The sequence below is a fragment of the Mus musculus genome, chromosome 2 (assembly GCF_000001635.26).
Source record: "Mus musculus strain C57BL/6J chromosome 2, GRCm38.p6 C57BL/6J".
In the NCBI taxonomy this organism is placed as follows: Eukaryota; Metazoa; Chordata; class Mammalia; order Rodentia; family Muridae; genus Mus; species Mus musculus.
Genome location: NC_000068.7, coordinates 25,582,654 through 25,608,536, shown reverse-complemented (window position 1 = coordinate 25,608,536; position 25,883 = coordinate 25,582,654). Strand labels below are relative to the sequence as shown.

Here is a 25,883-nt window from a genome sequence, read left to right as displayed (position 1 = left end):
AAAAGGGCGGGACCTAGTGCGCTCTCTGCGCATGCGGCGGCTACGTGTCCCTTTTAGCGTCCCGTAGCCGCGCCGGCGCCAAGATGGCGGCGCTGACGGGTGCCTGGCTGCCGCGCCGAGGGCCGTGGAAGCCGGAGCGGAGCCACAGAGGCTGAGGCCCCAGAACCTCGCTCGAGGCCGCGCCCGCTCCGGCCTCGGGGGAAGCCTGGGCCGGCCGGACATGGTGCGGGGTGCGCTGTGCTGCTGCCGCTGCTGAGCTCGCAGGCCAGCCCGGCTCGCACGTCCAGCAGGAACATGTTCTCCGCGTTGAAGAAGCTGGTGGGGTCGGAGCAGGCCCCAGGCCGGGACAAGAACATCCCCGCCGGGCTGCAGTCCATGAACCAGGCGCTGCAGAGGCGCTTCGCTAAGGGGGTTCAGTATAACAGTGAGTGCGGGCCGCGCCGTCGGGCAGGCCGGGGCGGCTGGCAGGGCCCGGGGCGGCCACCCAGCCTACTAGGGTCTGGAAGAATCAGAGGGTAGGGGCGGACGGGTCCCTGGGTTCTGAGTAGTGGTCGTTCCTTGAGGGACATCACCTGACAGGAGACCTCCAGAGAACAGCTGTGCGGCGACACTAGCGGAGCAGCGGTGGAGGACCCTGATTGGCGCGGGTACCCTGCGGAGAGAGACCATTACATAACCCGAGGGTGCGCGCGCGGGGCTGCGTGTGCCTGCCTCCTCTCCGCCCCCCGCGCCTGCTCTCACTTGAGGCTCCTGAAAGTCGGAGGCTCCTGAAAGTCGGTCGCCTGTGGGCCTTGAGCCTTGATTTTGTTTTTTTGTTTTTTGTTTTGTAAGGGATATGCTTTTTTTTTTTTTTTAATTTCAAGAGGCTCTTAACTCTGCATCCCTGACCCCACAAGAAGAAAAGTCCGCTCTGCCCTTCGTTATAAATTATGTATGTTGTGCAGCGAGAAGCACACGGTTCTCTTGACCTCTTTAGAGTTTTTCCATTTGCAGGTTGAACAATCAAAAGATTCTTGGGCAATGTCGTGGTCTGATATTGTTTACTTCTAAACTATTTCTATACTGCAACATTTTTGAAGCGCGTGCGCGCACACATACATGCACTGGCACATACACACAGTTCACTGTAAGCTGTGCCTCACAGGGTCAGTGATATTTAGGTAATAATGTAACATTATGAAACTTACTAGGAGGATTTTTTGTGCAAATTTAGAAGCAAACAGTGTATGTGTGTTAACTTGGAAGTTTGTATTTCTCTTGACTGAGGAAGAGAATTGAGTCAAATATTCAGTGGTTTGTGTTCTTTGGAATCTATGTTTGGATTCTTTCGTTATTTTTATATAGTATTAATTTGCAGCCCAATTCTAGAAATTAGGCCTGAACTAGGAGCTTCTTGCTTTCTAAACTTACTACCCACTGGACCCACGCCCTGGGGTTCTAAAGAGGAGGGGTCTAGAAGAGCTGAAGTCTTCCATATTTTCCAAGATGCCTTACTTAAAGGAACAAACCTGCAATATAATAAATACAGATTCGGGATTCTTGTAAGAGTCTCCACATTTTGAATTGTCTGTTGCAGAATGCTGTCTGGGTGGCTCGGGAAGGCAGCACAACAATCTTTTGCAATATGTCAGGAGAATGAATAACTGAGGCAGGGAAAGCTGGACGAGCCTTTAATCCCATCACTTGGGAAGCAGGGGCAGCTGGGTCCTTTTTGGACCCTAATGGAATCCAGGACAGCATGGGCTACATAGTGAGACCCTGTTTCAAAAAAGCAATGGAAAAAAGAACAAACTCAAAGAAAACCAGAATTTTAACAACCATAGATCACTGGGAGTGGTCTGAATTTCAGAAGCAAAAAGAGGGAACTATGCCACCAGAGTAAAGAGAGTATACTAAAGAGCAGCACTGAGCTGATGACCTGGCCCTGCGCAGGCCAGAATGCGCTGTGCTCATGGTCAGTGTGGGATGGACAGCTGGCTGAGCAGAGGATCTCACAGAAACAGTCACTGCAGGGTGTTCTGTAGATAAGTGGAGCTTAAGCTGCAAAGGTAGACGTGGGAGTTACAAAGCAAAGGTAAGCAAAGGAATAGGTCCGAGTGCAGTAAGCCCTGAGTAAGCACTTGTTGTCAGTCACTGGTGATAATGTTTTCATAATAGACTGGGGGACTGGGTTGGATTGGGTTGGTTTGGTTTTTAAACAATACTGAAAAAGTTGGAGTCAGCCCCTACCCCAGAATGGAGCTGATCAGAGTTAAGACATTAGACTAGGGAGGAGGGAGGCATCACTCTATGTAACTCTGGCAGTTCTGGAACTCACGTTGTAGACCAGAGTGGCCTTGAACTCATAGAGACCTGCCTGCCTTTGCTTCCCAAGTGCTACAATTAAAGGGGTGCACCACTGTAGCTGGCATACATTCAGAAATGTGTTGACTTTATTATCACAGTAAGTGTGGATGTTAAAGTGTACATTACAACTTTTCCAATTATATACCAGGCAAATTGTGGGAAAGTTTGCCTAACTTAGTAAAAGGCAAAGATGGCTGGGAGGAAACTATAATAGTAACTTTTTAAAAAAGATTTATTTATTTTATGTATGTGAGTGCACTGTAGCTGTACAGATGGTTGTTAGCCTTCATCTGGTTGTTGGAAATTGAACTTTACAACCTCTGCTCGCTTCGGTCAGCCCTACCCAACTCCACTTGCTCAGTCTCTGCTTGCTCCACCCCCAAGATTTATTTATTATTTATTATTATACATAGGTACAATGTAGTTGACTTCAGAAGAGGGCATCAGATCTCATTACAGGTGATTGTGAGCCACCATGTGGTTGCTAAGATTTGAACTCAGGACCTTTGGAAGAACAGTCAGTGCTCTTACCTGCTGAGCCATCTTGCCAGCCCTAGTAACTTAAAATACCATTTTGAAAAATTTATTTCTTGGGAGGGCATTTATGCCTTGATGCATGCATGGCAAAAGACAGCTTTTTGGTTTTCTCCTATGTGCCTCCTGGGCATTAAACTACAGTTGTTGGGCTTGGTGGCAAGAACCTTTACCTGCTGAGCCGTGGTCAATCTCTTTTTCTCTCTCTCCTCTTATTGGAGATTGAACCTAGGTTCTTGTTAAACAAGTGCACTACTGCTGAGCTACATCCCCAGCTCCTAAACATTATTAAATGAAGTGGTAAGAAAAATTCCATTTCGCCAGTCAGTGGTGGCACATGCCTTTAATCTGTGCACTTGGGAGGCAGAGGCAGGTGGATTTCTGAGTTCGAGGCCAGCCTGGTCTACAGAGTGAGTTCCAGGACAGCCAGGGCTATACAGAGAAACCCTGTCTCGAAAAACCAAAAGGAAAAAAAAAAAGAAAAATTCCATTTCTATTAGCAGACACAATGCATTCAAGAAATTAGAAGAAGAAAAAAAAAAAAAAAAAAACCCAAACAACCCATCCCTCTAGCTGGGCCCTATGGCTTTTGGGAGGATACATCTATAATATAACAGCAAACGGTAGGAGTAAAAGATGAAAAAGGATACTGGGGAAGTCTGAGCATACGAAGACTGCTGAGCTATGGCCTGGCTCACTAGTGATGTCATCTGGTGCACACTTCAAGGTGAAGCAATGGGTTTGGAATAAGGGTGATACAGACTGATCCAGAAACAGGTTACCTGTACTTGACTTCCTCTGTCCCAACCTCTCAACCAAAGGACAGCCATCAAAACAGAGTCCCAGCAAACCTCTGAGGATGACAGTGATAGATAGTGGGGAGACTCTGTATTCTGTGACAGTGAGTGATAGTGGGGAGGTTGTATTCTGGTTTGGCTTTGTTCTGAAATAGTGCCTACTGTGCTCAAACTGTTAACTTGTATGCCCAACTGATCTTTTATCAGTATCTTGAGTAGCTGAGACTGCAGACATCTCCTTCGGCTATCTTTTTGAAGCTTAATAGCAGTTCTTTATTCTCCGTTGCTGTGGGATGATTAATGTATAAAAAGTAAAAGTTTAGCACTCAGGCAGCAGAGGCAGGATGGACTTTGGTTGGAGATGCGGAAATTAAAGATCCAGATAGCAACAGTTTCCAAGTAGTTTATGATGCAATGAAAGAAATTACCTGAAAATTAGAAAGCACTCTCTGCAGGTAGTGGTGGCGCACGCCTTTGATCGCAGCACTCAGGAGGCAGAGGCAGGCTGATCTCTGAGGCCATCGTGGTCCACTGAGCAAGTTCCAGAACAGCCAGAGCTACACAGAGAAACCTTAATCTAGAAAAAACAATAAAAAAAAGAAAGTACTTACAACTTATGGGTCCCAAGAGACCCATATACTTGTAAGTCCTTGAGGTAAGATTGTAATTTGAAAGTCTGAAATAGGGAGTCCTGGGAAAGTAGAAGGGAGGAAATGCAAAAAAAAAAAACAAGAGCAGATTTTTAAAAAGAACCTGTTGCATTCAACAGAACATATGAGACGGTCGTATGATGACTAATAGATAAATCTTGGACTAGTGACTTAAAAGGCAAAACAACCAGATATGGTAGCACATGCCTTTAATCCCAGCACCTAAGAGGCAGAGGTCTACATAGCTAACTCCAGGCCAACCAAGGCTCATAGAAAGGCTGTCTTAAAGGGTTGGGTGTGTAGAGATACCTCAGAGGTTAAGAGCGCTGAATGTTTTTCCGGAGGACCCAGGTTCAATTTCCAGTACCTACAACTCACAACTGTCTATATACAACTCCAGTTCTCTCAGGGATCTGATGCCCTCAGATCCTGCATGCACTTGGGGCACATGAAACTCACACAGCCATACATACATATGCATAAAAATAAAAGATTTTTTTAAAAAGCAAAACGTAAAAAGAATTTATATCTAGAGCTGTAGAGCTCAGTGGTTAAGAATGCTTGTTTTTCAGTGGGACCTTACAGTGGCAGCAGGTGGGCATAGCTCTGAGAGCTTCCATGTTATCCACAAGCAGCAGGCCAAGAGAAGCCCCATCCCAGTGCCACACCTCCTAATCTTCCTAAGCAGTCAACTAAGCCAACTGTTTGACCACTCACTCATATGTGCACTGGGGGCCATTCTCAGCCAGACTTTGGTTTGGAAATGGGGAGAGGCTTGACTGCAGGCAGACCAGACATCCTAGGAGAAAGCAGCAGGTGGGTAAAGGAACCCACAAGCTTCCCCTCGCCCACCCCCCCGCCCTGGAAGCCTCCATCGCTGCTTTAGACTCTCGAGGGTGTTTTCGGTGGCATGATTAGCCTCTGCCTGTCTCATGGTGCTGCCCAGGAAGTACCATGCTAACACCCATGCCTTCCCTGCCCATCTCATCATCCTCTGTCTGTCTGTCTGTCTGTCCTCAGCTTTGCTCTCGTCCCTCCTGGCTTCGCTGACACTGGGTCAGCTCCAGCTTTTTGTTACCTGTGGGAACACCTAGTGGTAAACTTCTCTAAGAGGTCTCGGACCTAAGGTCGACACTCCATCCTGTTCACCCCATTCCTGGAACACATGCCCGTCCCTGCCCAAAGTCAGGAGAACCTGCTGAGTTCAGGCCTAGTACACCATGGAGTGAGTGAATTAGGATACAGACATGCGGAACTACACCACAAGCTTGAGGACTGAGAAATGTCAGCAGGAAGCCATGTCCTGGGTACCATCCTGGGCCCTACACACTGTTGGCTCAAGTCTGCAGCCCAGCTCTGATCCTAGGGCCCCTGGCAGTTCCTCAGAGTATATAACTCCAGGAGACCCAGGCCCTGATGAAGTACTTCAGTGCTGCCTCCTCTACCAGCCCTGGCTTCTGTTCTTGCCAAGTCTGCCAAGCCGGAATTGACCCGCTGGGGAACTGCTGGTATCCTCACGCAGTCCTCCCCTGCATGCCACTCGCCTGAGAAAATAGGGATCCACCTTGACATGGAACAGATGGGATACTTTAAAGTTTTTTAAAAATGACTGGTTAATCTTCCCTTCTCTTTTCTTTGCCCATCCTTGCCCCAGTGAAGATTGTGATCCGGGGTGACAGGAACACGGGCAAGACAGCTCTGTGGCATCGACTGCAGGGCAAGAAGTTTGTGGAAGAATACATCCCCACACAGGAGATCCAGGTCACCAGCATCCATTGGAACTACAAAAGTGAGTTCAAGGCCAATAATAGTTCAATGCCACTTTTCCCCTGTACAGTATAGTAGTATCCTGCCTTCCTGGCTCCTAGAAGGTACTTTCTGAAACTGAGAAAATACTACCCATGTGAGAGGCCCCATTAATTAAGGTTGCATGTGAATCAGCCCTTCTGGGTTTTGAATCTGACATTTCTCCTCTGTGGTGCCTCAGGCCCAGGATACTCATGGTTACAAGTAAGGAAGCAAGGACATACCTTCAAAGACTAGAATTCCCTGGCCACCTCTAGGAGCAGATCCACCCATACACATCAGCAACATACATGGCTGCTTTGTCTGATAGGAATGCATTCTGTGATCCATGGCAAGTGCTCACCCCTGGGGAACAGAGTGACAATTTTAACTCTTGTCTTCCCCTTCTGTGTTCTGGGGTCTCCACCATCCTTACAGCCCCATTAGCCCTTAGGACATCCTAAAAATGGAGAATTGCTACTGAGGAGGGGTTGAAGAGTTAACAAGAACTTGGAAAATGGTTTCTGTTCTCATGCAACTTAAGTCTAGTATCAGAGAAAGCCTTAGGAGTCTATGGGCCAGGTAGGCTGAGGACGGTGATGTAGGTGTCGGGGCTACAACTGACCTGGGCCTGCTCAGGTGACCCATCACAGCTCTGGCCTTTGCAACTGACCTGCGTTCTCACTGAGTACTGGCCAGTCAGGTAAAGGAGTAGTAGGCTTGGGGGAGATGTGACTTGGACAGCTGTGCTGTTTCCTCATCTGCCCAGAGAGTGAGCATCCGCTAGGGCACCTGAAGTGGCCCAGGGACCCACAGGCTTCTGAGTGTGAGTTGTTATGTGATGGCTTTGTCTGTGGGCTAATATATGCATTGCTCATGCCAGGGCCTGGAGGAATAGCCCTGAAAACCCTACAGCATGTATTGCAGAGGCCCCAGGGAGCTAGTAATACCAAATGCCCCTGGCCCCATTTGGGATCCTAGAAGGAATGATACAATGCACTAATTTGAGAGTTTTTCTTGTTTCAGCTACTGATGATGTAGTGAAAGTTGAAGTCTGGGATGTAGTTGACAAAGGTAAGATACATTATCTCCTTAATGCATGATAGACTCTAAGGCCCCTCCCCTTTGCACACACCCCTTATTTGCATGTCCTTGGGTCCCATGTCCTACTTAGCTCTGTCACACAGAGTCACTTGTGGCTCAGAAGCATGTCACAGGCACCAGCTTTATCAAGTCAAAAGAGTATAGGAGGGTTGGGTTTGCTGCCAACTGTTAGCATCTGGCTTACATCAGAGCCCTATCTGATCCCTTCCCTACGTGGACTAAGTTCTGGGCCCTGGTCACTTCCATCCCATGTCTGGTCGGCAGAGTAAATGTTCAACAGTGAAACTGTCACACATACTTTTCTCTTTTGAGCATTTTGGGAGGGATGACCCTTATGAAGCGCTGTTCCCAAAGCCCTCCTGTGTATTTCCTCTTGTGTCAGCCCTGCACCCACAGTCACACTGAGCCCTAGAGTCTTAGTGGCTTGGCAGCCCTGCTCTGAGAGAGACAGAAGGGTACCTCTGTCAGTTGTTCTTTTACTAGGTGATGGCCTAATGCCATGTTGTTTGACAGTGACCAGTGAGTGGTCTCTAATGAGAATTTGTTTTCACAGGCAGATGCCCACAAGGCTCTTACCTGACTTGGGTCCTGTTTATAGCTACCTGCTTAGCCCTCTGGCACTGGAGGTGGCCCTAATTATTGAGCTAGACAGTGTAAGTGCAGTGCACCAGCACAGTAGAAGTGTGCACCCTGAGTGCGGAAGGCCAAGTCAGTGGAGCGAGAGCACACTGGGGCAGCACGTGGGGCGTGCAGGACTTCGTTCAGAGATTGCCCACAAGCAGTTTTAATTGGATTTAGAAAGAAGGCAAGCTGGAGTTGCATGTTCTTACTTGAACCCATCTCTGTCATGCATGTGGTGGAGGTCAGCAACCTCTATGTAGCGTTTCTTACTGAATGGGTCCCCAAGTCAGAGTACCTCGATAGACCCAGCCACACAGAGACCAGCCTCATCTAAACCTGCAGAGGTCAACAGCAGAACTCCTCAGAGTGGCCCTAATGACAGGATCTGATCTCATTCTTCCTATGTTAGGTCTTATGTTCCTCTTTGACCCTGGGGGTAGGAGTTCATAGTCCTCCTTGGTGCTGACATTGTATGTGTGCATGCAGGCCTCTGACCCAACAGGCATAGCATCACCTATTTAGCCACTAGCATAATAAACATGACCTCTGACCTCTTACAACCACTGGCCTCATCAGCATAGCTGTGCTGCATGTCCTCCAGGTACAGGACTTGGCCAGAAGATGTGTCTTCAGGGCTCCGTTTTTTGGTTTTTTTGTTTTGGCACAGGGTGTGCTTTCTTCCCCCTCCTCAGCCAAATCCCTTCTGAGTATGGTTTTGGGCCAAGTGTTGAAGAACAGTTGAAGCCAGTTTTTTCTCTGATTCCAGCAGTAATACAGCCTAGTTGAATCCTATCCATTGAGCCTCTCTGATGGCTTTGGTGTGTCTGTACACCTCTGAATGCTTTTGTGTGCATCTTTGGAGTATTAATAGATGACCTGCTACCTGAAGTCCATCAATGTATACACTGAGGGCAAGAGTCACATCCTCATGAGGCCATCAAGTGACTTACGCCAGCTGTTCTCCACAAACCATGACCCCATTAAGTCAGGCTGTGGACCTGCTGCAGCGCCTTCCTAAGTTCTTGCCTCAGCTGTGGTCTCCACGTCTGCAGTCTGCTGCAGCGGATGCACTGTCCTATAGACAGGGCTTTGAAGAGTGGGGTCAGAACTTGGGGCTGGATATCAGATGGGACAATAATGCAGTAGCCTCAGTCTCTCACTCAGGGCTCTTTGGAGTAGCATTTTACACCCTCAGCTGGCCCAGGAACCGTGCAGCAGAGGCGACACCTCCACTGCCCAGGAGCCATGGAAGACTGATTTCCTGCTGTGCTAGGCTCACACGCCCTCTACCACCCTACTCTGAGATCTCTGCTCAGATCCCTGCTCAGATGCAGTCAGGCTGAATCCCAGCACAGAGGTCCTAACTCTGGGAGTGCCTGCATGGTCACGCCTGCTGCTACCTCTTCACCGTAGAGGGTTGGAAAGAAAGGACCTCTGCCTCTCCTTCCTCCCCCATCCCCATGATCTTGAATAGTGTCCACAGCAAGCAAAGGACCTTTAGATGTGAGAGAAGTTAAAGCAACTAAGGGCTCAAGGGCATTGGAAAGTTCTCCAGAGAACTGGCCAAGCAGTTGAGCTCAGCAGCTCAAGCTTTGTGGAGGCAGAGCTCTCTAGTGCTTGTTCAGAAGCTTTCAAAGGGAAAGCATATTTCCCACAAACCCTTTACAGCAGCTTACAGCAAGATGCTGGTGGGCTAGAGGCTCATGCCCTGATGTGCCACTTGCCATTCATCCCATGATTCAGGCTGAATCATCACTGCCCTGAGCAGAGAGGCTGACCTGACTGAGTGTGACGGGGGCTCAGGAAGGACTGCAGAGTGCTGTGGAGGTTCTGTGTAAGCACATGAACCTGAGTTTGTTCTCAGGAGATAATTTGTCTGCTATGGAATTCCCAAGGTTGTGAAGAGCTCAGTTGGACATTTAGATGAAAAGGAGAAGGGACAGTGATGTCATCTTGTTGTCCCTAGAGTCCAGTGTCAGACTGCTACAGGACCTGTGGTTGTCTGCCAGATAAAAACACTTCAGTTACCATGAACAGGCAGTGTCAGGCTGGACGGACACTTCTCCGAGTGTGCCAGTGTCTTAGTGATGCAGGGACTGTTTAAGGAACTCAGATTTGGTCTCCAAGCTTTGACTGTAGAAACCCTTTATCATGCCATCCCCCACGATTCCATGAGAGCCAGGCTGTCATGAGCAACCCCTTTACTCAAGGCAGACCTGGATAGGGACTCTTCCTTCCCGGCCTGTCTTATCAGCTGCTAAGTGCTGCATTTCCTATCCTGCTCTGCCAGCCTAGCCAGTTCACACAGTTTTGTATCTCTCAAACATGAGTGAGGGGTGTCTGGACCTACCAGGAGGCTCTTTTAGATTGCAAGGCTGAATGGAGTGCAGTCCCACGTGGCATTAAGGCGGGGAGGAGGAGTCTGAGGAAGGATACTCCCCACTTATGCAAATCCTGGGCCCAACCATTTCATTCCTAATTTTTTGTTTGTCTTTTAATAAGGAAAGTGTAAAAAACGAGGAGATGGCTTGAAGACGGAAAATGACCCCCAGGAGGTGAGCCACATTGTCAGGTGGGTCTGTGCCAGTGTCATGAGCAAGGCGCCTGTGGGCACTCTCTGGCCTCCTGGACAATCCCGTATGCTGTAGATGCAGTAGTCACTGACTGTCCTTAACTACTGTTGAGACTCGGTGCTGCCTGGGTTAAGTTTCAGGGTCACTGCCTGTTTAGGGTGCCTGCCCCACGTGGTGCCTGCTCTGCTTCCCACAGACATCACAGTGAACTGCCATGTGAATGGCCTATTAGGAACCATATTTTACATCTCTGTCATGTGACTTTGTTCTTTAAAGTGCTGACATATGTTGGAGGTGTGGCCATGGCACCACAGGTGAGACCAGGTGGTCTTTGCTTGCTCCCTAGAAGCTAGAACACAGTGGACATGTTTGTGTAATCCTTCCTTCCAGTTGTTTTAGAGATCCCTGCCCTGCCTTCTCCCTCTTTGAGGCTGGAAGTTTAAGTGATACATAGCCCCTTCCCAGCACTGTCCCATGTGCTATGTGTTCGGGAACTCATCTTGATGGGGTTGGGTTTTGTTTTGTTTCTTTTTACCATTTGCATAGTTTTATTTTTTTTGTAGATTTATTGACAGTTTCATTCACATATATTATATATTCTGTTTACTCTTTACCTCCTCTTCTGTCTCCCTCCTACCCTGTCATCTGATCCCTCTTCCTACAAGTCCTGTCCTCTATGTGTGTCTGTGTGTGTCGGGGGCAGAGGACCCAGTGATTTTAAAGTAGGACCCTCTGTCTGAGCACATGTTTGGAATTGTCCATTGACATTTGTTGTGCTCACTGTTGGGTACAGAGCTAGGACTGCAAGAGACCTAGCCTCCCTAGCCTGTGATTGACTGTTGACAGATGCAGGCCACCACACTAACCTTAGACTCTTTCTGCTCTGTATTCTACTGTGTTCTCTGAGTCTAGTTTACAGCCATGCACTAAATGGTCATTTATTCCCAACACTTTGAGCAACCAAAAGAAAAGATTTTTTTTTTTTAATGAAAGTAGCCCTTATATACAGACAGAAACATAATATTAAATGCAGTTTGGCTAAAGAACAGCTGCGCGCCCACTCACCCCACCCCACCCCACCCCACCCCAGCCTGTGACTGCCCAGCCCTGGGGTGTGACCAGGTTTGTTACACCATGTGTCCTTTTTTGTTCTTCCCCTGGAAACCATCTCAAGGGGCAGCTGACAGCTCCAGCACTTTCTTCTGGAAGTCCTAAGGCAGGCCTGCTCTGTAGCGATGGAGCTCACTGCTCCAGCCCCCACGGCTAACCTTGTGTATACCCACAAGGGTTTCCTCAAGGTTTTTTTCCCAAAATGAAATGACTTTTAGATAAGAAAAGCCCCAGCCAGGCAGTGGTGGTGCATGCCTTTAATCTCAGCACTTGGGAGGCAGAGGCAGGCGGATTTCTGAGTTCAAGGCCAGCCTGGTCTACAGAGTGAGTTACACAACAGCCAGAGCTACAAGAGAAACCGTCTTGAAAAAAACAAAACAAAACAAAAAAAGACTAGAAAAGCCCCAACCTGCATTTTTCAGGTGTTTGAAGGGCCACAAGTATGGGATTGGCCAGGGACACAGTCTTAGCCTTTCTTCCTTCTGTTTCTAGGCAGAGTCTGAATTGGCCCTGGATGCTGAGTTTCTGGATGTGTACAAGAACTGTAATGGAGTGGTCATGATGTTTGACATCACTAAGCAGTGGTAAGAGGGCAGATAACAGGCAGTGCTGCATGCCTTCATCATGTAGTGCTGTGCGGTTCCTCTCAGTGTGGAACTGCCTACTATGCCAGATGTGAGCAGAACCCCCTGACCTAGGGGGCTGAGGTACTGATACCACAAGACGGGCAGAGTGTAGGCAGGAGTTGGCTCAGGCTTATAGCCAACAGTGGTAGGGATGGAGCGTCACCTTCTACAACCTTGCTGTCCTGAAAACACCATATAAAATTTGTCAGAATCAAGTAACCTGTTTAATTGGAGGGGCTCCCAGAAATACGCATACATATATATACACACACTCAGTAACTCACCAAGAAGACATATCTAAGATGAGTGACAACAAAGGACAAAGAATGAAGTGAGAAATGGGTCCAGAGGTTCAGTGAGCAGGTGCAAGCCTCCTGAAACCCACCATACTCCATTGACAGGGGACATTGTGAGAAACTGCTTTACATACCACTGTAAGACTGGGAACCCTCTTTAACCAACAGCAGGAAAACCAAGGGCCCCAGAGACTTGCTTCCTCTGTGAAAAACAGTCTCTTAAGAACACTATACTAGCTAAACATGGCGGTGCACACCTATTACCCCAGAACATGGGAGACAGAGACAGGTGGGTCTCTTGAGTTCAAAGCCTACATAGCGAGTTCTAGGCCAGCCAGGGCTACATAGTGCTATTCTGCCTTAAAGAAAACCCACTCCATTACAAGAAGGAAAGTTTTACTCTGCTTTTACAGTTCTATCAGTATTAATGTGTGGAATCTGTGTTCAGATTGGAAAGAGAGAAAAGTGTTGTGTTCCATCATGTAAGACTCTCATTGCAGAGAGCTGAGCAGGCCAGCTAGATTTCTGTGCATCATCTATGTACAGTGGAACCATGTCTTCTTAGGCTTTGCACTTGTGCTATTTAAGAATAGTCACCCACTTGATTATACCAGCCTCCAACATGTGCACATCCTAAGCCTGGGAGTAAAGTTTGCACTGTGCATGCCACTGATTGTGGTTTGAGGGTCCTGAACTCATAGATCCTTGGGAGCCACCATCTACATAACATACTTTCTATAGCCTCTGTACAGTATTCATAGGCCCAGCTCCAACCTACCCAACCTTCGGGGACCTATATGCTTAACTGTCACATGCAAGAAACCTATGGGGGCTACAAGAGGCAGGCTAGGCCATAAGCTCCAGTTCAGCAGTACACTTGTGTCATAGACACCCATATACAAAGCTGTTCTTCTCATGTACAGAGCAGAGTGCAGTGCTCTTGTGTACATGTACAGTGTGTTTTGCCGTGTGGGTGATGGTAGTCTGTTGGTCTATTATGTGAGACATGGCTTCTCCCATGTGACATTAGGTTTGGACACTGAAGGCCTCTATACTCCACTGAAGTGTGTTAGAATCTTTGCAATCTAACTTCACAAGACCCTATAGCTATAAGGGGGTATTATAGAGGGGTATTATAGAGGGGGTATTATAGAGGGGTAGGTAGTGCTCTTAAGAACAGCGAGGACCCAAAAGACATGAGTTCTGGGCTACAGAGTAGGCAGGAGGCTAAGCCAGCTCAGGAAGGATGCACAGATGCATATTTGAGAGCCATGAGGCTTCATAGGTCCTTGTCACAAAGACCACAAGTACCACAGCCATGTCTTAGGGTCTGTCTTAGTCAGGGTTTCTATTCCTGCACAAACATCATGACCAAAAAGCAAGTTGGGGAGGAAAGGGTTTATTCAGCTTACACTTCCATACTGCTGTTCATCACCAAAGGAGGTCAGGACTGGAACTCAAGCAGGTCAGGGAGCAGGAGCTGATGCAGAGGCCATGGAGGGATGTTCTTTACTGGCTTGCTTCCCCTGGCTTGCTCAGCCTGCTCTCTTAAAGAACCAAGACTACCAGCCCAGAGATGGCACCACCCACAAGGGGCCTCTCCCCCTTGATCGATAATTGAGAAAATGCCCCACAGCTGGATCTCATGGAGGCATTTCCCCAACTGAAGCTCCATTCTCTGTGAAACTTCAGTTGTGTCAAGTTGACACAAAACTAGCCAGTACAATTGACCCCTTGTCAACTTGACACACAAACACATCACTAGAAAGCCTCAACCCTTACATTCTTATTCATCCCCAAGATCTAAATAACTTTAAACGTCCCACAGTCTTTACATATTTTTAAAATTTCAATCTCTTTAAAATATCCATCTCTTCTAAAATCCAAAGTCTTTTTACAATTAAAAGTCTCTTAACTGTGGGCTCCACTAAAATAGTTGAGCTTGTCCTGGGAGTCAGCAGACACTGTTAAGAGTCTGAGCACTGATCGTGAAGGATGGAAGCATCCATGTTCACACAGCTGCTGCCATTGCAAGCCAGCAAGCACGCTTCAAGTGTCTTATAAGGATAAAAGGGGCAGGAGATGTTTCAAGCAAATGCAGCAAAAACAAGAGAAGCTGCCATAGTTAAAAACGTGTTGCGTTCTTAATTGCTTGGCAGGGAAGCTGGGTCATGCTCATTGCACTGACTGTGGGAGGTGTTAGTGATTTTTATAGAAACTAGGTCTCTGTGTAGCTTAGTCTAACCTGGAACGACTATACTTCCCAAATTGACCACAAACTCATAATCCTCTTACCTGAGCTTTCTGAGTACTGTGGTTATTGGTATACACTGCCACTCATGGTTGGGGAGGAAGGGGAGGGGAGCAGGGCATGAGGACTGGAGAGTGAGCCTAGGACCTTGCATATGCTAAGCAAGTGCTCGACCTCTGACTATAGCCCAGTCCTGGCTGGGGCTTCACAAGCCATTTGGAGACATTGGGATGGCTTATAAAGTGCAACTACAGGGCACCCCCACATTAAGTCAGTCCTGGAGACCTGGAGACTTTGTAGACAGAATGGTCTACCCTGCAGAATAAGGAATGTCCTAGAGACAAACGCGTCACTAAGGACACTTCAGTGATGGTAACCAGGAGGCAAGAGCCAACAAGCAGGGAGAAGTGAATGAGCTACAACCCCAGCCTCAGTGTGAAGCAGAGCTGAAGGACAGGTTACCTTAGGACATGCTCAGTTCAGAGTGATTCTACAAACAGGTGAGGCTCTGGGCAGTTGGGGGGGGGGTAGAAGGAAGGGGGAGGCTAGGGGGTTGTGTGATGGAGACCAGAGGACAGGCTATGAGAATCAGCTCTTTCCATGTGGCCCCAAAGATCAAACTCAGGTCATCAAGCCCAGCAGCAAGCACTTCTATCCACCAAGCCACCCCACCAGCCCTTGAAGCCAATTCATAGCAACATAGACAGGTGTCATACCAACTACAGACAAAAGAACAGGCACCTTGAATTGAGGTGTAGGGGAACTGCTCTCTGAGAGAGGCAGTGACCAGAGATGCAGCTGAAGGTTGTAGCATTTGTTCATCTCTGAACCCTGCCTGAGGTGACAAGTGCTCTGGGGAGTTAGACCAAAAAGGTAGTACATACAGCTCTCTGAGGGTCACACAGCTAAGGCAGAACACTCCCTCCCTTTTCAAAGGACCTTCAATTATGTTCTCCGGGAGCTTCCCAAAGTGCCAACCCATGTGCCGGTGTGTGTGCTGGGCAACTACCGTGACATGGGCGAGCATCGAGTCATTCTACCAGACGATGTGCGGGACTTCATTGAGCATCTGGACAGGTGGGTGCTACCACTTTTGCTCCTGTGACGTGCTCTGGTGGTGTTGGGGGCAGCACAGGCAGGGTCTTATCCTGTGTTGGAGATAAGATGACAGCACCTAGCCAGAGAGGGTAAGGAATTCCAGGTTTCCACGAGATGGTAATGCTGCAGAAGATGTGAAGACCATATGCCAGGACTATGGGGCCTGCCTGGCTCTTGTCTGGTTCTTCAGACCACTCCCAGAGGAGTATGCTGTAAAACATCCTTAGGAGCTGGCTGCCAGAAGGAAGCTTGGTGGCGGGATGCGTAGGCTTAGGTGTGACCCTTGACTTTGAAGTCAAGCTACACTGCCCATCAAGTTCCTTTATCTTTCTTTGAAAACAGACCTCCAGGTTCCTCCTATTTCCGCTATGCTGAATCTTCCATGAAGAACAGCTTTGGTCTAAAGTACCTGCATAAGTTCTTCAACATCCCATTTTTGCAACTACAGGTAAGTGCGTACTAGGTAGGGAAAACAAAAGGGTAACCATCATTTTTGTGACTCTGCACAAGAAGTGCCCTGCTTCCTAAGCCTGATAACACCCTTGGGCACCTTCTTGGAAGCTGGCTACTGATGTATGTAATGAGCTGGACATGGCACACACAGTACTCATAGTGGCGGCCAAGAGTCTGGTAACATGTCCTGCTCTCTAAGGGCATTGGAAGTCAGTACAGCCTGTAGAGGGAGCCCTTGTCCCCTGTGGGGCACCAATTGAAGTGCATACCTCATTTCCCAGATAAACAGATAGCTATGGAGGAAGTCCCAGTCACAACAAGTCTTTCAACAAGAGGCAGGTTCCAGGGTATGCAGTTTCTGTGACTACATTCACGTGCTGGCTGTGCTCTGGGAACCATGGCCCTCTGGCCAGCTCATGAAAAAAGGAAAACCTGTACCCTTGCTACAAGCATCTAGCCTTCCTGATACAGCGGAGGCAAGTAGAGTGGCCTTCAGGGTGAAGAGCTGCACCTATCCTGCTTTTTAATTAGTGCTCCTCTTGGAACCTTCTAGATGTATAGAAGTGGCAAAGGCTGTATGTGGAGGCACAAACCTGTAATCCCAGCACTCAGAAGGCTGAGTCAGGAAGATCACTTCAGGTTTAAGGATACAGAAAGAGGTTCAATAAGAGGGAGACCCACCCCAAAAACTCATAGTGGTACATGCCAGTAATTCCAGTACTTGGGAAGTAGAAGCAAGAGGATCAGAGGTTCAGGGTCATCCTTTCTATATCACAGGTTCAAGAGCAGCCTGGACTCCCTTTCTCAAAAACAGAAAAGGTGGCAGAGGTAGTAAAAAAATGGCCATATCCCCACCCAGTCCCTATTGCCTGCAGTTTGTTTCTACATTTGTCTAAGCCAAAGGACCAGTATCATTCTATAGACTAAAGGTTCCAACTAGTCCCAATTTCTCCCCAGAATCCTACCCTGCTTAAGCTCTGGTCCTTGTCTCTGGTCTTGAGGTACGCTATAGCTTCTCAGAGCTAGGAGAGCAATAGACTGTGGAAGGTGGAACAAGGCTCTGGGTTCTAAGCATAAGAACAGAGAGAGGGCCAATCCCTGATCCACATCCCTTTTGGGACAAACAGCTTTGTATGGGGTCTCTGGTGAACAAGAAAAGGCTAAACAGGCCTGGCTACCTTTCTGGACCTGGGTACCTGTAGCCTCCCCTGCTCTTAGGAACCCTTCATACTTTATCCAAGACATCAAACTCACTTAGAAAGGTGAAGCTTTCCTTTCCTCCTCTCTTCCTCCTTTTGAGGAATGTGAGGTTCCTGCAGGGGTGGCTATGATAGGAGCCTCTACTAGAGGCCTTTTGGCTGAAGACTCCTGTTGAGTCACCAAACTTCTTCTGGGGAGACATGCTTGGGATAACATGCTTGTCTCCTCAATCCAGTTAGGGATCCCAAAGTATGGATACCACCAGAGTCCAGCTTGGTGAACCAATGAGTTTTGTTGGGGTAACTTATATCCATATGAATGAGGAGTTCCTTACAGGAGCAGAAATGAATCAAAGACTGCATCACCAAAGCCCACCCAAGCATGGGTGACAGCTCACACAAGCTGGGAACCTGGAGCACCCTGCACAGCCTTCCCATGCAACGGTCTGGTCTGGATCTTCTTGCAACCTTTCTTCTCTGAGATTCAGCTTTTATTGCTTATTGGGCCAGGAGGGCCTAGTCAATCTGGTCAGTTTCAGGGACTTCCTGAAACTATTTTCAGTTGTTTGCCTTCTTGTTTAAAGAGCTCTGCAGCATGGATGTTTCAGTTTAGGAGGAAACCGTTAACCAAACTCCTCATACTGCTCCATTCTATGAAAGCTTTACCACTGACTTAGACCAAGGGAGATCAAGGGACACAAAGGGATGCCAGAATAGTCATTGGTGCTAAAAGCCTGAGCTGAGACCCAAACCAGTATAGCTTTCCTCCATGGTTATTTGCAGGGAACCTGATGGCCACTGTCTGCTGGCAGGGTAGTGGGTACCTGGAAGCACCCATGGATTGAAACATTCCATATTGGAGGGGCTGGCTGGTCTTCTAGAGAATGGCAGTTCAATACACAGCATCCACATGTTGGCTCACAACTGTCCGTTGTCAAGGGATCTGAAATGCCTTTCTGAGCACCAGACATGTACGTGAAACACAGACGTAGCTTGCAGACAAAACATTTACATGCATTAAATAATGATGTGGGAATGTAACTCTGTTAGATTACTCGCCTACTATGCATGATACCCTGGGTTCAGTCCCTAGTACTGTACAAACCGTGTGTGGCACAGTCTGTAATCATAGCACTGAGGAAGTGGAGGCAGGAGGAAAGGAAGTTCAGCATCATCTTTAGCCATATAGCTAGTTCAAGGCCAGACCCTGGTACAAGAAACATTAACCAGTCTTATTTTCAAAAAAATTAAAAACAACAAAAGTTAGGTGTGGTGACACACGCCTTTGATCCCACTGCTCAGAAGGCAGATGTAAGTGGATCTCTGAGCCTTAGCTACAAAATGAGTTCCAGGACAGCCAGGGCTTCACAGAGAAACAAAACACCATGACTCCACAATTATTTGAATCACCAGTTATTGGTCAGTATTCAGGGTAAGGTCTAAATAGACTGTATGCTATGTATGTGATGTGGCTGTCTAGGCTGCTCTTGGTATAGCACGAGTTCACCTTTAAAGTAGAGCCTCGTCAGTCTGTGGTATGCCTGCTTGTTAATCCTGAGTGTTGTTTGCATCGTTCTTGTGTATCTCTTTTCATTTTTCAGAGTATAAACAACTCCCAGGTCTCTTGGTCTGTAGTTAACTCCCACTTTTTCTATTCGATTTGTTTGCTCTGTGCTGAAAGGACCCCACTGTGAGCCGGGGGCAAGCCCTGTTTCTCTGGAAGGCAGTGCCTGTCCACCAGAGCCTCTTCCAATTAGGAACACAGTCCTTACACAGCCTGAAAAGCTGCTGATTTTTAAGATTTTTTTTTGTTTGTTTTTTGGTTTTTTTGGTTTTTGGTTTTTCGAGACAGGGTTTCTCTGAATAGTCCTGGCTGTCCTGGAACTCACTCTGTAGACCAGGCTGGCCTCGAACTCAGAAATCTGCCTGCCTCTGCCTCCCAAGTGCTGGGATTAAAAGCGTGTGCCACTGCCGCCTGGCTAAGATTAAATTTAAATGCAAGAAGCCATGTTGACTGACAGCCTTGGCAGCTGGACTCAGAGACTTGATTTGATCCGCTTTGTTCATCCGACTACAAGTATGCGGTTTACCCAGGCTTACCTGGCAGAGCTTCTCACCTAGAGTTGCCCCGAGAGCTGCCCCTGCACCTTAAGCGCCTGTTTCCATGGTTTTGTGGCCTGATAGGCTATTGTAGCCAACAAAACATGCTAGTGACCAAAGATGTGGAGCAGAAGGTGGCACTTTCTGGTGTGGTTCCCCATGACCTATATCCTCCAAGCCATAAAAGCTGAGCTTGCAGGCAGCCAGACCTCATGTCTCTCACAGGAACAGGCGGTAGAATGGGGAAGAAGCATACTCAGTTTTGTCTACTTCCTCTACAGAGGGAGACACTACTGAGGCAGCTGGAGACAAACCAACTAGACATCGATGCCACACTAGAGGAGCTATCAGTGCAGCAGGAAACCGAGGACCAGAACTACAGCATGTACGTGAGCTAGCATCTACAGCTATGCTGGCCTTCACTACCCTGAGCGGGGAGGATGGGTCCTGTACCCTGTTGCCAGTAGGCCCTAGTGTTCACAGATAAGAGCTGAGTGCCAGACTTTGGTCTGAATCTATGAGGCAGTGGAGAAAGCACCACATACAATCAGCCTGAGTGTCCTTCAGCCAAGACCTTAGCAGTACTCAGTGTAGAGCAGTGTGGGGAGCATCGGACTAACACAGCTCAGCAGCTCCTCTCAGCGGTCTAGGACCTGCGTCCATGCTATTTGTCCTTGCCCAGAGCCCTTCCTGTTCACCTGTTGGGGTATAATTATTAATATGAGCTAATTAATAGTCAGATCAACATTTTTCTAAAACAGATGGACTAGTACTTTGAATTGAGCTATGCTGGCCTGGGAGCAGCCTCAGTCTCCCTACATCCCCTCTCAGTTCTTATAGAAAGTGAGGACAGGTACTCCTGAAGATGGGTTGTGTCGACTCTGGCACTCTACACCCCCAAGTACTTTGGAGCCTACAGAACTTACAAAGTGCTTAGACATACGTTATGGTTCCTACGTGTGGGTCAGCACATGCCTGTGATGAGAGCCACTCCTCGTGTGCGATTGCTAACTTCCTCACTGACCATAACCAGCCACACTACTTCACTGTTGTTTGGCTAACAGCTACTGGCCTACCCAGATTCCACAGGAGTGGGTGGTCCTGCACCTCTGCTGTGCAGCTCAGTTCCCCAGGCTGAGGAAATGCCAGTGCAGAGGGAGAGCATGGGCTTGGGAGCTACAGTGCTAAAGAGACAGGATAGGCAAGGAATTAGTCTGGGTACCAGGGACGGGACAGTTGACTGGCAGACAGGCCCTATCCTCTGCCTAAATATAAATGTAAAAGACACACTGATGCCTGAAAACCATGGAAAAAGAGGGCCGAGAAGAAGCAGGTTCCTCACTCCATGCCCTTTTGCCCCTCCTAGCTTCCTTGAAATGATGGAGGCTCGAAGTCGAGGCCACGCATCCCCTTTGGCAGCCAATGGGCAGAGCCCATCCTCAGGCTCCCAGTCGCCAGTTGTGCCTCCAAGTGCTGTATCCACAGGGAGTTCCAGCCCCAGCACACCCCAGCCTGCCCCTCAGCTGTCTCTAGGTGTCTCCTCCACCTGTCCCTCAGCACCATCTCCTGTACCCTCTTTGGAGGCCATGCCCTCCTCTGTACACTCTTCAGCCCCAGCCCCAACCCCAGCTCCAGCCCCAGCTCCAGCCCAGCGTCGCAGTATCATCTCTCGGCTGTTTGGGACCTCACCAGCTGCAGAAGTGACCCCTTCACCTCCAGGTAAGCCTGGGAGCAGCTCTCTCATGTGAATTTGGGGCCACCTTCTGGCATCTTGAGCTTCATATTCCTCACTGGAATGTCCCTATGCCCCTGAAAAGTCACATGGGCCAGCCAGTCCTTAGCCTGGTTCTAAAATAGCCTGGACCTTGAGCCTGGGTGCATGCCTTGTTAAGTCCCAATCCCACAGGCACAGTTTTAGGGCTTGCCTAGCATGGGGGCAAGGACCACATAAGGAAGAAACAGCATTTCTCTGTAGAGCCAGCTCCAGCTCTCGAAGCTCCAGCAAGAGTCCAGAATGTTGAGGATTTTGTCCCTGAAGATGGCCTTGACCGAAGCTTCCTGGAAGACACAAGTGTGCCTAAAGACAAGAAAGTTGGAGCCAAAGGTCCCCAGCAGGATAGTGACAGGTAAGGGTCAGATTGATAGAGCTGAGCACAGGGTCCACCTCAAGGACCAAGCAACAGAGCTTCCCCATCCCATTCATACCTGGGTCTCCAAAACCCCATTGTGGGCACAGCCTCCGGTGCTTACTAGGTTGGCAGTTAGCTTTGAGGACAAATGGAGGAACAGAGGGAAGGGCTTAGGTCATGTCAAAGCCCACTCAGTACAATCATTGCCATCCACCCTGGGGAATACAGACAAAGGACTTACCCGGGACTGAGGCAGAGTTTATGGCCACAGCAAACTAGAGAACATTAAGCTAAATCTTCCTAGGATAGCAGGAGCCTTGACAGATGGCCTATCAGGGATACGGGCACTCTTTTTTTTTTTTTTTTTTGGTTTTTCGAGACAGGGTTTCTCTGTGCAGCCCTGGCTGTCCTGGACCTCACTCTGTAGACCAGGCTGGCCTCGAACTCAGAGATCCACCTGCCTCTGCCTCCCGAGTGCTGGGATCAAAGGCGTGTGCCACCACGCCCTGCTAGGGATATGGGCACTCTTGAAGGCCCAATCTATGTGTAAGGTATAGTGAAGGCCACCTGGGTCTCCATATAGACCCAGAGAAGCAAGCCCTAGCCAGGTCTAATTTCCTGCAGCTAGCCCTTCTCAGTCCCTTCTCTGAATTCTAACGACACTTGAACATCTGTCTACAGTTAAGCCTGAGATTATTCCCTCTCACAGATCAAATGTTGAGTGACTGTTATCATCTCCAGCATCACCATGTTGTATGGGACCAAGGGCTTCCCTTCCAGAAACAAATAAATTAGGGGCTTCTCTCTGGACTCCTCCCACTGATTCTGTCACTGACCAGCAGCAACTAGGCAGTGCTTCCCTCACTATTTAGTCCCCCTCTTGACAGCAGAATACCCCTGTAACAGCCCAGAAGGTCTTGCCACTGGGATATGGTACTACAGACAGGGCAGCTCTACAGGCAGTGGGGTGGGTAATCAGCAACACACAGCCCCCTCAGAACCTCTGACTGCCTACCCCCCCCTCTTTGCAGTGACGATGGGGAGGCCCTAGGAGGGAACCCAATGGTGGCAGGTTTCCAGGATGATGTGGACATAGAAGACCAGACACATGGCAAATCCCTGCTGCCCTCGGATCCCATGCCCAGTAAGAACATCAGTCTCTCAAGTGAGGAGGAAGCCGAAGGACTGGCAGGCCACCCTAGAGTGGCCCCTCAGCAATGCTCAGAGCCTGAGACTAAATGGTATGGGCTGGGATTCCCAGAGTATGTCCAGCTGAGGTGGCAACCCAGGGTGGCCTCTGAGTTCCTGACATTTCTTCTTATGTGAAGGTCCTCCACCAAGGTCTCACATCCACAAAAGAAGAGAGCTCCCACGAGAGGCACGCCACCGTGGTCAGATGGTCTCACCACTGATGACTCTGAAAGACCCCAGGAAGGGAAGGACAAACAGGTGTCATCAGAGAGTGATCCTGAGGGGCCCATTGCTGCCCAGATGCTGTCCTTCGTCATGGATGACCCAGACTTTGAAAGTGATGAATCAGATACACAGAGGAGAATGGTAAGGACAGGTGCTGACTGGGCAGCTCAGGCACCATCCTTCCAGAGCTAGAGGACAATCAAGAAGGTCTGTTTCCCAGAGCCTGACGAGAGGCAGGAGAATGTTCCTGGCTCCAGTGCCCCAGAGGCACAATCCTTTCTTATTTACTGTGTGGCTGAAGCCTGCTGGAGAAAGTGAATGAGAGTCCATGGGAGAGGGCCCATTGTCCACATGAAGGCCCTGCTGATCTTTCTGAATCTGGGTCAGGTTACCCCTCCCATCCAGCCCTAGCCCCTGGAGTCGTAAGTGAACTTGCCAACCTTGTTTCCCAGATCCCTCGGAGTGGTCAGGGCACAATCGGCCTACCAGCTGCTCTCTTTCCAGGGCAGGTTTCCAGTAAGAGAAGACCTCTCTGATGTAACTGATGAGGACACTGGCCCTGCTCAGCCACCTCCACCTTCCAAGCTCCCAGGTGCTTTCAGACTGAAGAATGACTCCGATCTCTTTGGGCTGGGCCTAGAGGAGATGGGACCTAAGGAAAGCAGTGACGAAGGTAGGAGGGCCTGGAACCTGCTGGATCCTAGAGGTCCTTGTCTGTGATACTCCTGTGTTTACATTTACATTGCCTATGGTTTCTCTTTTCACCACAGTAATTAGCTGTGAGATTGGTGAAACTGTCACACCAGCTGGCAAATGTGCACCCAAGTGTGGTCCAGAATAGTCATCTAAACACTGTCACTGTCACTCTATCCATGGTTCCCTATGGGTCCTCACCTCTACCAAATGTTCTACATTCCATGCTTTCAGGTGTCCCAAGCCTTTGGGACAGAATTCTTTTGGGAGGGGGAAAAAAAACCACACAGGCTAATAAAAGGTTACTGCAGGGAGAATACCTGGGAATCTCGGGCCGGCCCAGGCTGCCTGGAGAAGTCCTTGGACTTGGGCCATGTCAGCCCAGCAAACAGCTTAGGACTGTACTGTCAGGTTCTCAGCCCCATAGGGAGGGGAAGAAATTACTTGAAGGCTTGTTCAAGACTCACCACCACAAAAATACATAAATTGCCTGTGGGACCACGCCCTGTTGGGAATGGGGTCTCTGCAGCAGTGCCTCTGCCTAACTCTACAAAGTGGTAGCAGGTAGGAGCTCAGCTGTCCTTTTCTGTGCAGATAGAGACAGCAAACTTCCCTCTAAGGAGAAGAAGAAAAAGAAGAAGAAAAGCAAAGAGGTACCTACTCTGTCACTAACCTCCCAACTAGCCAAGCCATCCAGGCTCCTAGAATGTGGGATTTAGCCTTGTGGGTTGCCCATTGACTCTAGTTCTGCTCTTCATGACCTTCAGGAGGAAGAAAAGACTACAAAAAAGAAAAGCAAACACAAGAAGAGCAAGGACAAGGAGGAGGGCAAGGAGGATCGGAAGAAGAAGAGGAAGCCCCCTCGGAGCAAAGAGCAGAAGGCTGCAGATGAGCTGGAAGCCTTCCTGGGGGGTGGGGCCCCTGGCAGCCGCCACCCTGGAGGTGGGGACTATGAGGAGCTCTAAACATGCCTAGGGCAATTGATTGTCTGGGAAGAGGTGGGCTGCCAGTGGCTGGGAGGCTGCTGTCTATGCACCCACATTCCCAGGACCACCCTGCCACCTATGTCCCCCAGCCATTATGTCTGCCCCCATGTGGTCTGGCCCACTCTACATTGTTTTTTGTGCAGAAGACCTTGGTGGTGTTCAGGCCCTTGGGTCAGGCGCTGCAGGTGCTGGGCCTCAACCCAGCAGAAGCCTGCTCTGCAGGGAGGGAGGGGACAGAATAAAGTTGCAGCTGGCTTGGTGGATCACCTGGCCTCCCAGAAAGAGCTGCAACCAGTCCCCGGTGTTTCTCAGGGATGTGCCTGGGGCCGAGAAGGGACCCACCAGGGTCTGTTTACAGAGGCAGGGCGTGGGGCTGCTTGGCTTCTCTAATGCCCACCACCCAGCCCCACTCCTGCTTGCCTTCCGGGGCTCTCCCAGAGCCACAGCATGGCTTGGGTTGTGGACCTTCTTCCCCATGGATCCAGAGTGGCACAGGGTCCTGCCCTGAGCACAGATGTGTCATGTGTCACTCAGGAGGGCATGGCAGCATCTGCTACTGCAAAGTGGCCCAGGCCCCGCACTGGGTAAGCCTGGCAAGAGAACACAATGTACCACTTCTCCTGTGGGAGAGGCACTAACGGGCTGCCACTGTGTGCCAGCTGCGCCTCTGCCCGCTGAGCGCCTGCGCAGGTGAGCCCAGAGGGCACCTTCTTAGACACTCCAGACCCATACCATAAAGCTCTCTGATTTTACTGTGGTGTGTGACTCTTTTTCTGGTCCCCTAAACAGCTTGAGATGAGGCCAAACAATGGACTAGGTGCTGTTAAGCCAAAATTCGGCCCAAAGGGTGGTCTGAGGACTTAGTACCTAGCCATACCATGTAATCCAGAGGACCAAGGTGGCCATGGTTCAGGGCTTACCACCACAGGCTGATACAAGGTTACTGCAGGGAGAATACCTGAGAGTCTCAGGCCCTGGGGCCCTGGTAAGGTAGTTGTGTCCTGCTCTGCACTGCCTCCCTGCCTGCTGGGAGTCTGGGGGCGCCTGCAATTGAGAATTTCGCCCCCGCTGGCAGCTCTCCACCCTCGCCCACTGTGGACACGTTGCCATGAGAAC

The 25,883-nt window shown here is 49.2% G+C and overlaps 1 protein-coding gene across 1 annotated transcript; it reads left to right on the top strand.

Moving 5' to 3' along the window:
* Nucleotides 1–55: 55 nt before the first annotated feature.
* Nucleotides 56–25,520, top strand: Rabl6 (RAB, member RAS oncogene family-like 6). The gene is made up of 15 exons (NM_001024616.2): nt 56–424; nt 5,982–6,116; nt 7,139–7,186; nt 10,340–10,392; nt 12,013–12,104; nt 15,630–15,770; nt 16,134–16,239; nt 19,825–19,928; nt 20,910–21,262; nt 21,519–21,669; nt 22,704–22,913; nt 23,001–23,229; nt 23,593–23,761; nt 24,376–24,434; nt 24,549–25,520. Exons 1-15 carry the CDS (start codon nt 295–297, stop codon nt 24,744–24,746), a joined length of 2,178 nt encoding a protein of 725 aa, NP_001019787.2. The 5' UTR covers nt 56–294; the 3' UTR covers nt 24,747–25,520.
* The last annotated feature ends 363 nt before the right edge of the window (nt 25,521–25,883 follow it).